Below are 15,100 nucleotides of genomic sequence, written 5' to 3' on the forward strand. Positions count from 1 at the left end.
TAAGATTTGACCAATGTTGGCCAACTTGTCCTAACTGCCATCTGAAGAACACTTAATCCAACAACAGCAGAAAACACATTCTTTTTCAAATACACATAGAACATCCATCCCCTAAGATGTTTTTACCCATGAAACAAGTCTTAGTAAATTTAAAAGAATTAAAATTGTACAAAGCATGTTGCCTGATGACAACTAAGATAAATTAGAAATCAACAAAGAAATCTGAGCTGGGTGGTAGCTCACACCTGTAATCCTAGCACTCTGGGAGGCCAAGGCGAGTGGATCATTTGAGCTCAGGAATTCGAGACCAGCCTGAGCAAGAGCGAGACCCTGTCTCTACCAAAAATAAAAAAGATTAGCCAGGCATGGTGGCGCATGCCTGTAGTCCCAGCTACTCGGGAGACTGAGGCAGAAGGATTGCTTGAGCCCAGAGTTTGAGGTTGCTGTGAGCTAGGCTGACACACAGCACTCTAGCCGGGGCAACAGAGTGAGACTCTGTCTCAAAAACAAAAATAAAAACAAATAAATCTGAGAAATCCCCAAATATTTGGAAATTAAACTAACACATGGGTCAAAGAAGACATCACAAGAGAAATTAGAAAACACCTTGAAATGAATGAAGATGAAAACATAAGAAAAAAAGTCTCAAATAGCCAAAGCTTCTACCTTAAGAAAATAGAAAAATAAGAGCAAACTAATCCCAAAGCAAGCAGAAAGAAGGAAGTAATTAAGATTAGAGCAGAAATTAATGGAATAAACAAAGAAGGCAGTAGGAAAAAAAACAGTGCAACCAACAATTAGTTCTTTGTAAAAAGCAACAATATTGACAAACGAATTTTAACCAACGGAAAAAAGGGGGAAAGACACAAATTACCAAAATCGGCAAAACGGGACATGGCTACTGAACATACAGAAGTTAAAAAGATTATAATGTTGTATTTTTTATTATGTGAGATATAACTCACATTTTTTAGTGTACAGTTTTAAAGTATATAATTTATTGGGTTTTAATATAATCATAACATTATGGAACCATCACCACTATCTAATTCTAAACTATTTCCATCACCCAAAGAGCAACCCTTATACCCATTATCAGTTCTTATTTATTCCTCCCCTTGCACCTGACAGTCAGTAGTCTGTTTGTCTCTATTGATTGCCTACTTGAGACATTTCATATAAATGGAATTATATAATATGTGGCCTTTTCAATATCTCAGGCTTCTTTAATTTATCATTGTATTTTCAAAGTTTGTCCATGTTGCAGAATATATCAGTACTCCATTCCTTTTTAATGGCTAAATAATATTTCATTATATGGATATACCACATGTTTATCATTCATGAGTTAATAGATGTTTGGGTTGCTTCTGGTTTGGGGCTGTTTTCAGTACTACTGCAGAGAACATTCATATGCCAGTTTGATATGGGTGTATGTTTTTTCAGTTGTTTTGAATATATACTTGGGAGTAGAATTACTGTGTCATGTGGCATACTGGAATATTATGAACATGTTTATGCTAAAAAGAATTTAGGTAGCTTAGATGAAATATACATATTTTTAGACACAAATTACCAAAACTGATTCAAAAAGAAATAGAAAACCTAAATAGACCAAAAGCAAGTAAAATATTGAATTATTAATTAATCTTCTCACAAAGAAAAAAACCTAGGCCCAGATGACTTTAACTGTGAATTCTTTCAGATATTTAGAAACAAAATAAAATCCATTTTCAACAATCTTTTCCAGAAAATAGAGAAATGACTTTCCTCCTCTATTTTTGTAGGAGGCCAGTATTATCCTGATACCAAAGCTAGATAAATATATCACAAGAAAACACAATTACAGACTTATATTTCTCATGAAAATATATATAAAAATCCTCAACAGGATCCTGGCAAATCAAACCCAGCAACATAAAGAAAATTAAAAGATTATACATCATGACCAAAGGGGATTTATTTCCCAGGAATGTATGGTTGGTTTAATATGTGAACGTTAATTAACATGCCATACTATAGTAGTAGAAGAAAGGACATAAACCACAGGATCATCTCAAAATCATAGTCAAAATTCCAACAGGGTTTTTTTGTTTTGTTTTGAAAAATTGATAAACTCTTTCCAAAATATATATGGAAGGGACCCAGAATAGCCAAAATAATTTTGAAAAACAATGAAGTTAGAAGACTTACAGGTCCTGATCTCAAAGCTTACTATAAAGCAACAATAATCAAGACAGTATAATATTCACATAGAGCTAGACATATAGATTAAATGGAACAAAATTGAGAGTTGAAAAACAAACCTTTAAATTTATGCTCTATTGAATTTTGACAAACATGCCAAGGCTATTCAATAGAGAAAAGTGTAGTCTTCAGCAAATTATTCTAGGACAACTGGATATCCATATACACAAGGATGAATTCAGATCTTTACCTCATACCATACACAAAAATTAACTAAAATGGATCAAAGGCTCAGATGTAAGAGCTAAAACTATAAAGTTTTTAGAAAAAAAAGTAGGAGAAAATTTTCATGACCCTGGGTCAGGTAAAGAGTTCATAGATACAGCACCAGAAGCACAATCCATAAAAGAAAAAAAAAAAAAAAAGATAAATTGGACTTAATTAAAATCTTTGTGCTTCGGAAGACAACCTGAAAGAAAATGAAAAGACAAGCCACAGACTGGGAGAAGACATTTGCGGTTATGTATCTGATAAACGAATTGTATCTAGAATGTATAAAGAACTCTTACAACTCAATAGTAAGAATATAGACAACCCAGTTTTTTAAATGGGCAAAAGATTTCAATAGTCATTTTACCAAAGAAGATACAGGAGTGACTAATAAGTACGTGGAAAGATGCTCAACATGAGGGAAAAGCAAATTGAAACTACAATGAGATACCACTTTATACTCATGAGAACGGCTATAATCAAACACACCAAAAATGATAAACATTGGCAAGGATGCAGAAAAACTGTAACTCTCACGCATTGCTTGTAGGAATGTAAAATGATAACAGCCACTTTGGAAAACACTTGAGCAGTTCCTTTAGAAGTTCAACATAAATTTACCATCCTGCCTAGCAGTTTCCCCAAGAGAAATGAAAGCATTTCCACACAAAAATTTTTACATGTTCATACAGCAGCATTATTTGTAATAGTTGAAAACTGGAAAACAAGCTAATACCTAGTAACTGGTAAATAAATAAACAAAATGTGATACATCTAGACAATGGAATATTATTCAGCCATAAAAAGTAATGAAGTATTGATTTATGCTACAACATGTAAAAACCTTGAAAACAAAATGCTAAGTTAAAAAAGCCAGATGCAAAAGAGTACATACTGTACAATTCCATTTATGTGAAATGTCCAAAAAGGGAAAATCTGTAGAGAAAAAAAGCAGATGACTAGGTGGGAGTGGGAAGTGACTATGAACAGGCAAAAGGATCTGTTTTGGAAGCGGAAATGTCATAATCTGGATGGTGATGGTTGTACAATTCTGTAAATTAATTAAAAGTTATTGAATTTTACACTTAAATTGGGCACATTTTATGGTATATAAATTGTACCTCAGTAAAGCTATTTTTTGAAAAAAAGAAGTGGAAAGCACAAGGGAGTGCCACACACATTGTACACATTGCATGGATATGACATCCTACCAATTCTGTGAAGTGGGTGGTGGCATTTTATTCTGTTGTTGAGGACATTGAGGCTCAGCAAGCCTAAGTTCACTGATTAAAGTTGCCCAAGTAATTAAATTGTGAAGTTGCCAAGAATTTAAGGTCATATAAAATGTATATTGATTAAAACATGACTTGCTGGCTGGGAGAATTAAAGATCATGTTAAATTGTTATACCATAGTGCATATATATATATTTTTTTATTTTCTTACATTTAAGTCATAAGTGCATATATGACATTTATATTGAAGATACCTAGAATGTAGAATGTGGTTGGAGACTTACAACCAGAAAAAACAACTTTGTGTGGTTTCTGGAGTCAGCATCTCCTGACTCAGGTTAAATTCACTGATAAAATTTAACTGAGATTTTCTTTGTAAACGTATGGGATTTTAGAAAAGAGATTCTGAATGCTTTGAAAGTGGTTGTGGAGAGTAAAAAAAAATAGCTATTGTAAGCCTTTTGACCTCAAGATATTAGTTCTTATGAAAATGGGCAGTTTCAATTTCAGAACTTTGAAAGGAAGTAGTGCCAATCAGTAAAATAAGGTTAGATAAGGTGAGAAATTGGTCAAGGAAATGTTATAAGTATGTTGAAATTTCTTAGCAGTAGAGGAGAAATAAGAAAAGATGTTTGCCTTTCTATAAGACAAGGAACAGGTCTTAGGAAAAGAGGATAAAAGTGAAAAAATGTATGTGAATCTGCCAAACACAGGACCCAACACAGCTTCATGTGTTTAGTGATACAGATAGGTCTGATAGATTCAGAACAGAAGAAATAAAGAATGGAAATATGGTTAATAATATCCACAAAGATGTAATTATATTTAGGGGAAGCAGCAATAAGAAGAAATAATTTATATTTTTGAGAAGGGCAGAAAGAAGAATAAATCCTCCCTTGTCAATTAACAATAAGAAAGACATGTTTGCCTCATTCATTCAGCAAGCACATAACCACTTTTGTGCAGCACTGTAGGAGGTAGGGAGATTAAGAGTTAGTGCTGATATAGATGATATCTAAGTTTCTCCTAGCTCTGTGGCATGTGAAAAGAAACCGAGTAGTGGCCGGGCGCGGTGGCTCAAGCCTGTAATCCTAGCACTCTGGGAGGCCGAGGCGGGCGGATTGCTTGAGGTCAGGAGTTCGAAACCAGCCTGAGCAAGAGCAAGACCCCGTCTCTACTATAAATAGAAAGAAATTAATTGGCCAACTAATATATATATATATAAAATTAGCCGGGCATGGTGGCGCATGCCTGTAGTCCCAGCTACTCAGGAGGCTGAGGCAGAAGGATTGCTTGAGCCCAGGAGTTTGAGGTTGCTGTGAGCTAGGCTGACGCCACGGCACTCACTCTAGCCTGTGCAACAAAGTGAGACTCTGTCTCAAAAAAAAAAAAAAAAAAGAAACCGAGTAGAAATAAGAAAAGTTAATTCTAGATGTTCTTAGAATAGACCTGAGTAAGGCATCAAAACAGATTTTTTTAAGAAAAAAACTGCCTGAATTTGTGGTAAGGCTATTATGAGAGAAGAGAGTGTTCTGCAGCTTAGTAATAGATGTATCACCAAAGAAATGTTATCTTTTACATAAAACTTTTTTCAATGTGATACCCTCATAGGTTTGAAATATTTATTTTGATCGGCCTAAGTTTTTTAATATTGAAAGTCTTCCATACCTCAGAGAATTATATTATATTGAAAATTATAAATTTTTTTTGTCTTTTTGAATTCTCTCTCCTGATAAAATACTGCTTAGGTTCTGCTTTTTATATATATAGTCATCCATCAATATCCTCAGGACCCCCACCAGATACCAAGATCCGAGGGTATTCAAGTTGCTTATATAAAATGGCAGAGTGTTTGCATATACCATGTGTACTTCCTCCCGTATACTTAAATCATCTCTAGATTACCTATAATACCTAATAAAATGGAAATGCTATATATGTAGTTATTTTGTATTTTTTTAATTTATACTATTTTTGTTGTATTTTTTTTTATTTTTCAAATATTTTCAATCCACAGTTGGTTGAATCCACAGAACAGAACCTGCAAGTACAGAGAACCAACTGTATATGGTTGATTATATCCTACAACATAGTGAATTTCATTAAATTAAGTTCAGCTAGTTTAGAAAGCCTGTTTTTTTTGGTTGTTTGTTTGTTTTTGAGACAGAGTCTCACTTTGTTGCCCGGGCTATAGTGCCATGGAGTCAGCTTAGTTCACAGCAGCCTCAAACTCCTGGGCTCAAGTGATCCTTCTGCCTCAGCCTCCCGAGTAGCTGGGACTACAGGCATGCATCACCGTGCCTGGCTAATTTTTTCTATATATTTTTAGTTGGCCACTTAGTTTCTTTCTATTTTTAGTAGAAACGGGGTCTCACTCTTGCTGAGGCTGGTTTCTAACTCCTGACCTTGAGCGATCAGCCCGCCTTTGCCTCCTAGAGTGCTAGGATTACATGCGTGAGCCACCGCGCCCGGCCTAGACCACCTGTTTTTGTAACATGTAGCATTTACTGATAACTGGAATAAGAGGGCCTGTTCTTTACATACTGTCCTTTATAGGTAGCATCAAAATTACAGCTCACTGGGGACAGTTGGCGTCTTCTGCTATGTGGAAGGTTATTTATCCCATGAGAGCCTTATGAGCCATTTCTACTAGAGGCAGAGTAACTTAACATTCTTTAAGTCACACTTGCCTCTGGGTCCCTGCGGGCCTAACTTCCAGACATATTTCAGATCTTTAGTATCTAATATGTCATCCACTAGCCACAAGTGGCTTTTGAGCACTTAAAATGTGGCTAATTCAAATTTAGATGTGCGGTAATTATAAAATACATACCATTTCCAGACTTAGGAAAAAGGAAAACTATTTTTTAATATTGATTTTATCTTGAAATGATATTTTGGATATATTAGGTTAAGTAGAATACATAATTGAAATTAATTTCACTTTTTTTTTTTTACTATTTTCAATGGGGCTATTAGAATATTTGAAATTACATATGTATTGTATTTTTGTTAGGCAGAGCTGATCTTGAACATGAAATAATCCCAGTGAATGTGTTTTAGTGTTAGTAATGGTATTTTTAATGTCAATTAGTCATTTATATCCAAACATTTGTTCTTCTTCTTAAACACAGATTCAGGCACCTTGATTTTTTTAAGGCCATGCAAATAATAATTTCATAGATCCTCATTTTATGTGCTTTTATGAGATTCATAGTATCATTGTATGTTGTTTTTTCCATAAATAAGAAAAGGTTTACCACAGTGGACTTTTGAGAGCTAAATGAATTTTCTAATGCAAGCAAGCCATCTAGACATATAACTTTAGTTATTTATTTATATACTTATCTCTGTATATTGTTGACAATTCTTAGAAAGGTATTTAATGTGCAGTTTTTCTTGTCCTTGTTGTTTTGATTTTCTTATGGAGACTACTAGGGAGATTTCTGAATGAAAAAGAGCTTTACAGAATCTTTCCTTTTTTGCTTATGTTTCTTCCCCAGAGCATTATTCCATAATGAGAGTTTCTGTGATTCTTTCTTTTGTTTTTTGAATAGGAAATTGGCAGTGGAAAACTATTCTGTTTCTTTTATGGTTGCTTTATTGTTCTTGTCTCTTAAAGTATAGGGTTCATAGCTTTGGTTCTAAAATGCCTGTTTTTGTGGTTACTTTCCATGGAAATACTAGACTAGGTTAATAAAAAGACCAATTTAGAGGTTATTGGTTAGTAGTTTAATTATGCCATTGATTCCAGAGTGTAACTGAATAAAGCCACCATTTTTTAAAAATCATTTATAGAAGATCATTTTCTAATCCAGCTCTCTTTTCAATAAAGGTCATTTTCTAATCCAGTTCTCTTTTCAATAAGGTCATTTGCTAATCCGTTCTCTTTTCAGGCACTACAGACACCACCTCCAACAACACGGCAACCGTGATTTCCACAGCACCTCCAGCTTCCTCAGCAGTCACGTCCCCCTCTCTGAGTCCCTCCCCTTCTGCCTCAGCCTCCACCTCCGAGGCATCCAGTGCCAGTGAGACCAGCACAACACAGACCACCTCCACTCCTTTGTCCTCCCCTCTTGGGACCAGCCAGGTGATGGTGACAGCATCAGGCTTGCAAACAGCAGCAGCTGCCGCCCTCCAAGGAGCTGCACAGTTGCCAGCAAATGCCAGTCTTGCTGCCATGGCTGCTGCTGCAGGACTAAACCCAGGCCTGATGGCACCCTCACAGTTTGCAGCTGGGTAAGGTGCTTTCTCATCTCAGTCACATCTGAGAAACAACTAAGACATCATGCCTGGAATTACTCGTAGGGGAGACTTTTCATCACCATCTCAAATGAAAACAACATCTCTTTAAAATGATAATCTCTTTGAAACGGGCTGTTCTTTGATCATGCAAGGACCTTGATTATAGTTGAGCTTAAGTTTCCTACACCCTAGAAAGGGCAGTAGTCATACCTTTGTTTCCAGATTATGGCCCAGACTACCAGGTCACTGATTCCCTCAGTGATGAGGAAGAAAGGCCAGAATTCCTGACTCTGTTTTCTCCATTAAACGCTCAACTGTCAGCTTTCTAATTCTCTAACATAGATAAGAGATAGAGTAATAAAAGTCCCAATTTTATATTATTGTCAAATATTATAAAAATCATCTTGTAAACATATCCTTTTTTCTGGAGTTTTGGAAAACAGAGAATGAAGTCATTCAAAGAGTCAGAATGACAGTAAAAGTTTTGCATTTTATGCTGATTGTAACCTTATTTTTACAAATAAGCATCAAGGAAACCAGTAACTGAGAACTATTGGCCAAACCATGTAAGAGTAAGGGAAAATAACAGATATTTCCACATACTTCCCCAGCTGCATTTTTCTTTCTTTATCCCCTTTGGATGTGTTGTCAAACTGACAGATGTGTCTGCATGGTACTAAGTGACCCCTCTTTTGGACTTGCAGAGGTGCCTTACTCAGTCTCAATCCAGGGACCCTGGGCGGTGCTCTCAGCCCAGCTTTGATGAGCAACAGTACACTGGCAACTATTCAAGGTCAGTGGGACCCTTTTGCTTACTTAGCTTGTGTGGGTGTGTGTGTGTGTGTGTGTAATGGAAGCCTACTTTGCTAGAGGTGAAGTAATGGGGAAAGACAAATACTAACTTGTTCTTGAAGACCAAGAAAATGTCCTTGTAAAAAAGCTTTGTAAGAAAAGTATAGGTTTAGTTTGTGCGTAAGAACAGGAAATATACTTAGTTGGGTATATTGTATGAGACCAGGACTTTTTTTGGTTTTTGTTTTTCAAAATTTTAAGGGGGTACAAAGATACCCCCTTACATGGATAGCTTTTGTAATGCTTGAGTCAGGACTGTAAGTGTGCCCATCACCTGAATAGTGTTCACTGCAGGTTTTCCCCTCTCCTCTTGCCCCCTCCCCACTGCTTGGTTTCTAATGACTTTTACTTCCCTCTGTGCACATGTGTGCCCATCAGTTAGTTCCAGTTTATTAGAGAGTACATATGGTATTTGTTTTTTTATTCTTGAGATACTTCACTTAGGATAATTGTCACCACTTCCATCCAAATTGCTGCAAAAGGCATTAATTCATCCTTTTTATGGCTGAGTAGTACTCCATGATATACATATACCACATTTTGTTAATCCACTCATGAATTGATGGGCACTTGGGTTGATTCCAGACTTTTGCAATTATGAATTGTGTTGCAGTAAATATTTGAGTACAGGTGTCTTTTTGATAAAATGACTTCTTTCCCATTGGGTTGATACCCAGTAGTGGGATTGCTGGATTGAATGGTAGGTCTACTTTTATTTGTTTAAAAAATCTCCCTACTGTCTTCCATAGAGATTATATTCATTTGCCATCCCACTGACACTATATAAGCATTCCTTTCTCTCTACATCCACACCAGCATCTATTGTTTTTGGACTTTTAAATAAAAGCCATTCTAACAAGGCTAAGGTAATATCTCATTGTGGGCCATTTGTCTGTCTTCTTTTGAAAAGCTTCTGTTGATGTTTTTTGCCCGCTTTTTAATAGGGTTATTTTTTTTCTTGCTGCTTTGAGTTCTTTGTAGATTCTGGTAATAAGCCCTTTATCAATATAGTTTGCAAACATTTCCTCCCATTCTGTAGGTTGTCTATTTGCTCTGTTGATTATGTACTCAGCTGTACAGAAGCTTTTTAATTTAAACAAGTCCCATTCATTTATTTTTGTTGTTGCCATAATTGCCTTTGTGATCTTCTTCATAAATTCTTTGCCTAAGCCAATATCTAGAAGAGTTTTTCCTGCATTTTCTTCTAAAATTCTTATGGTTTTATGTCTTACATTTAAGGCTTTTATCCATCTTGAATTAATTTTTGTGAATGGTAAGAGATAGGGATCCTGTTTCATTTTTCTGCATGTGGCTATCCAATTTTCCCAGCACCATTTATTGTATAGGGCTTCTTTTCCCCAGTATATATTGTCGTCTGCTTTGTCAAAGATGAGTTGGTTATATGTAGATGGTTTTATACCTGAGTTCTCTGTTCTGTTCCATTGGTCTATGTCTCTATTTTTGTGCCCATACAGTGCTGTTTTGGTTACTATAGCCTTGTAGTATAGTTTTAAATCTGATAACATGATGCCTCCAGATTTGTTATTTCTGCTTAAGATTGCTTTGATATTGGGTTCTTTTCCAGTTCCAAACGACGTGTAGAATTAGTTTTTCTAGATCTGTGAAATATGACGTTGGTATTTTGATGTGAATTACATTGAATCTGTAAATCACTTTGGATAGTATAGATATTTTAACAATGTTGATTCTACTGATCTTTGAGCGTGATATGTTTTTCCATTTGTGTCATCTGTGATTTCTTTCCTCAGTGTTTTGTGGTTCATCTTGTAGAGATCTTTCACTTCCTTGTGACTTTTCCTGGCTTTGGTATCAAGGTGATACTGGCTTCATAGAATGGGGGAGGATTCCCTGTATCTCCATGTTATAGAGTTTGTGCAGTGTGGAATAATTTCTGCAGCTCTTCTTTATAGGTCTGGTAGAATTTGGCTGTGAATCCATCTGGTACAGGACTTTTTTTGTTAGAAGATTTTTTTATTACTGCTTCAATTTTGCTGCTCATTATTGGTCTGTTCAGGAGTTCTGTTTCCTCCTGATTGAGTATTGGGAGGTAGGTTGTGTGTTTCCGGGAATTTGTCCATTTCCTCTACATTTTCTAGTTTATGTGCATAGAGATTTTCATAGTATTTACAGATAATATTTTATATTTCTGTGGTATCAAATGTAATATCTCCTTTTTCATTTTTGATTGAGCTTATTTGGGTCCTCTCTCTTATATTCCTGTCTAATCTAGCGATAGGTCTATCCATTTTGTTTATCCAGGACTTTTATTTTTATATTTATTTTTATATTTATACTTTTATATTTATCTTATGTGAATAGACTTGGAGGCAGATTTTTCCCCCATAAATTTATCCAAGTACTCATCTAAGACCCCTCTCCAGGCAGACTTGACCAGATAAGACTTCCCAATTCCTCATCCTCACCTCTAAGAAAGCCATGTATGGGAAAGTTCTATAATGAATGAATTAACATTGGAGCACATTAGGTAGACTTCAGGGGTACTTTTATTAGGTTCTGCTCTTTTTATATCCCAATCAGTAGGAGCACATATTCTCTTGCATTATAATGTCTCTTTTCCAAGCCTACTTGGGTCCCTGTAGCCTTTTAGCATGTTATCCAGGACAATATTCATTCCACACAGTGAAGTGTTTCCCTTGTGTAGCATCCAAGCTTTGTGTCTGAAGATGCTTGCTGTTATGTGATTCAAGGAAACAATTTGAGAGACATCACTATATTAATCAGGGAATATTTTTTTCTTAAAATTAAAATAGTTTGATGGGAGACTGAGGTTGAGGATCACTTGAGGCCAGGAGTTTGAGCTTCCCGTGCACTATGATAACACCTGTGAATAGCCACTGCACTCCAGCATGGGCAACATATCAAGAACCCCATCTGTAAAAAAAAAAAAAATGAAATAAAAATAAAATAATTGTGCTTAAATGAGAGTTGTCAGAGCCAAAAGTTTTATTTTATTTGGGATGTATAATTTATTTTAGAACAAAACCTTTTTTGAAAGATGGCTTTTGTTTCATATATCAAATTTATCAATAAGACCAATTGATTTATAAGAGCTAAATATATTTTTAATGCTTTAATTACTTTAGCTAGCTTGTCTTTTGAATAGAGGTAGTTTAAAATTAGCACTCTTCATTAAAGACAAAATTATTGGATTTATCAAATATGTCCAGGTAAATTAATAAACTTGAGATTTCAAGATAGAAACATGACTCTGATTCATTAGACAGTTCTTATTAACTCTCTCTCCTAACCTACCCTGCTCATACTCATTAAATTAGTTGGATTTCTTTGTCCTTTAGGCTCTTCAAAATTATAAATAAACCATAACTTGTGTCAATGCAGCACTGTGATTGAGGAAAAAAATCACTGAAAGGCTACACTTTTTCCTACTGAGTTATGGGAAAACTCAAGACCTTTGAATCTATTTGGCTTCTCCAGGATAATGTTAACATTCTTCTTACTGTTTTTTGGGATTTTTGTCTGTAGCTCTTGCTTCTGGTGGCTCTCTTCCAATAACGTCACTGGATGCAACTGGGAACCTGGTATTTGCCAATGCAGGAGGAGCCCCCAACATCGTGACTGCCCCTCTGTTCCTGAACCCTCAGAACCTCTCTCTGCTCACCAGCAACCCGGTTAGCTTGGTCTCTGCTGCCGCAGCCTCTGCAGGGAACTCTGCACCTGTAGCCAGCCTTCACGCCACCTCCACCTCAGCTGAGTCCATCCAGAACTCTCTCTTCACAGTGGCCTCTGCCAGCGGGGCTGCATCCACCACCACCACCGCCTCCAAGGCGCAGTGAGCTGGGCAGAGCTGGGCTGCCAGGAGCCTTTTTCACTCACTCTGCAGTGTGATTGGGCTGCCAGCCAGGTTAATAAACTGAAAAATGTGATTGGCTTCCTCTCGCCATGTTGTGAGGGCAAAGGAGAGAAGGGAGAGAAGGAAAACACATACCAGAAAAGAAAAGAAAGGATGGAGATGGGACAACATTTGCCTAATTTTATAATAAAACACTGTCTTTTCAGGAGTGCTTCATGGATTGGAAAACTTTCTAACCAAAAATTTAAAAAAAAAAAAGAAACAAAAAATCAAAAACAAACAAACAAAAAAATAAGTGAAAGGACTACTTATCATTTCCAGCAGTCATGATGACAAGTTAAGGTGGGTTACCAATTCCAATATAGGAAGGGGGTTTCTTGTTTATCTAAATTTCTTTTTATCTTAAAAAAAATCATTTTTATGGGTCTGTTGTACAGGCCATTAAGTCATAACAAGGTGTTTATAATCGTATCAATTGTGTTGGGGGTTCCTTTCTTAACTGGTACAATTTAGGCAGGCCTGTATTACTGTATCTCTATTATTATTGTTGTTGTTGTTATTGTTTTTTATATATATATATATATAGTTTGGACATGTTTATCTCTTGCTCCTGGATCCTATTTCAGTGAGCTCCCACACTGTGGGGAGGGAGGGTTTCGGGGTAAGGGGAGACTTCTGTTCTTAACTGCGGGGAATGTTCTTGCTGGTTTCCTTATCCTTGATGACTCTTACAGAGGTGCTAGAAAATTATTTTCTTTTGCCACTTATGCAAGAGGCTTGGTGCAGAAGCTGAAGGCAGTGTGTGCAAACACTCCCACTCCACAAATGTCCCCTCCCCCTCCCCCATCAGGTGGTGCCTTTGGAGCACTTTTGTGTAGGAAGGAATTCCTGCTGAACTGTAGCTCTCACTCACCCCCAAATCATTGAATGACCCTGAGGCCCAGATCCTGTGGTGCAGCAGTGCTGCTTTCTGCTACTTTCGATGGGAACAGCTGTACGTGTTGCAGGGCAGGATTTGGTTCCGAAGAGCAAAGACTACTGCAGACACCTGACTTGGTGGTTCTCCTGATTTCTTATCTCCTGAAAAATGCTCCTGCTGTTGGTGTGTTTGTTTTTTCCATTTTTCAGAAGTTTTTCATCCAAAACTTCCTTTAACTTACTTGGCAAAGAACAAACTGACTTACTGAAATTGGGGAACTTTTTCCCTTCTTTTATTTTCTAAAGGAATTCTACTAGACTATTTTCCATCAATTATATTTCCAAAAGAGGTGTGATGAGAAGAGTCTGAGGTTACCACCTTTTCCTCTAGCAATCTGCAGATTTCCTTCCCACTGGATGGCTTATAAGTTCCTCTGTCCCTGAGATTCCGCTTGGTTCTCTGACTAAAGGAGGCACTTATTAGCCAGGCCTGGGATCTGTAGAACCTTTAAAGAAGAAGGACTTTGAGCAGGAACTTTGCACACATCTCAAGAGTCTCCTTGGTTTGTTCGTGATGCTCCTGCAAAGTAATTCACATCTCTTTATTCAGTGTAGAAAGTGATTAGCTCCTTCCTATAATTGCTTTCAGGGTGTTTCTAAACTATGTAATGAGCCCACTGAAAGTAAGAGCTTGTGAAAGTGGATGAAGAGGAACGAGGGTAACTTGGAGATTAAATTTCCCTTTTTGTCAATGTACTGTTTCTATACCATCTGTACCAAAAAATTTTCCAGAAGACTGGATTACTGCAGTGCAGCTCATCTAAGTTACCCTTCTTATTGGAGTTAAAGGTTCCATTTGGTGTCTGTGGGTGCTTGCTTAAATCTCCAGTGGTCCCAAGACTGCACTTTTTGTCCCTTTCAAGCTGGGGATATAGAGAGAGCTTACAGGTGGTTTTCAATCTGGTTGCTTTGCTTGTATCCACCAGGGAGTTTGGATTTGTGTATTTGTCTCTCTTCACCATTGTGCAGAAAGGCAGTGATACAGACACAGTGTGGACTTTTGTTTGTGATTTAAATGGGAGACGGTCACAGTAATATTAAAAGGTCAAAAATATTTTAGTCCCCTTTTAAATTTTTCTTTGTTGTTTTTTTCTGCCTTATTTTATTTCACAAAGTATTTAAATTACCACCCCTAAATTTCCTCTTCTTACCCCTCACCTTCCCTAAAATCCCCCCAAAATCAGTGAACTGCAAGCAGGGAAATTAACAAATGTCCATCCACCTTTTTTGTGTGGTGTGTTTTTTATGTTTTTTTTTAAAACTAAGCTTGAACCAAAGTCAATTTTTAGCAAGCTGCTGTACTAATGGACTAGTTTATAATGTGCAGTTCAGACACATCGAGGAGATAGATGCTACTGACAATTTCTTTTTCATTTGTCTTTATTAATTTTATATAAAAGTTGCTGCTTGTTTTTAATCTTTTATGTTGGTAAATTGTAATATCTTCTGGGCAGACATTAACTTGATGTTGTTTAACT

General features: G+C 36.5%; 1 protein-coding gene across 4 annotated transcripts in view; it reads left to right on the plus strand.

Annotated features, from left to right (window-relative positions):
- Positions 1 to 12,872, plus strand: part of POU2F1 (POU class 2 homeobox 1) — a 164,690-nt gene extending 151,818 nt beyond the window's left edge. For all 4 annotated transcript variants that reach the window (XM_012783849.2, XM_076000357.1, XM_076000358.1 and 1 more), the window contains 3 exons: positions 7,588 to 7,933; positions 8,644 to 8,732; positions 12,317 to 12,872. In XM_012783849.2, the coding sequence (XP_012639303.1) occupies positions 7,588 to 7,933; positions 8,644 to 8,732; positions 12,317 to 12,627 (746 nt within the window). In that variant the 3' untranslated portion in view covers positions 12,628 to 12,872. The remainder of the gene's footprint in view (positions 1 to 7,587; positions 7,934 to 8,643; positions 8,733 to 12,316) is intronic.
- The last annotated feature ends 2,228 nt before the right edge of the window (positions 12,873 to 15,100 follow it).

Source organism: Microcebus murinus, chromosome 2 (assembly GCF_040939455.1).
Source record: "Microcebus murinus isolate Inina chromosome 2, M.murinus_Inina_mat1.0, whole genome shotgun sequence".
NCBI classification, from domain to species: domain Eukaryota; kingdom Metazoa; phylum Chordata; class Mammalia; order Primates; family Cheirogaleidae; genus Microcebus; species Microcebus murinus.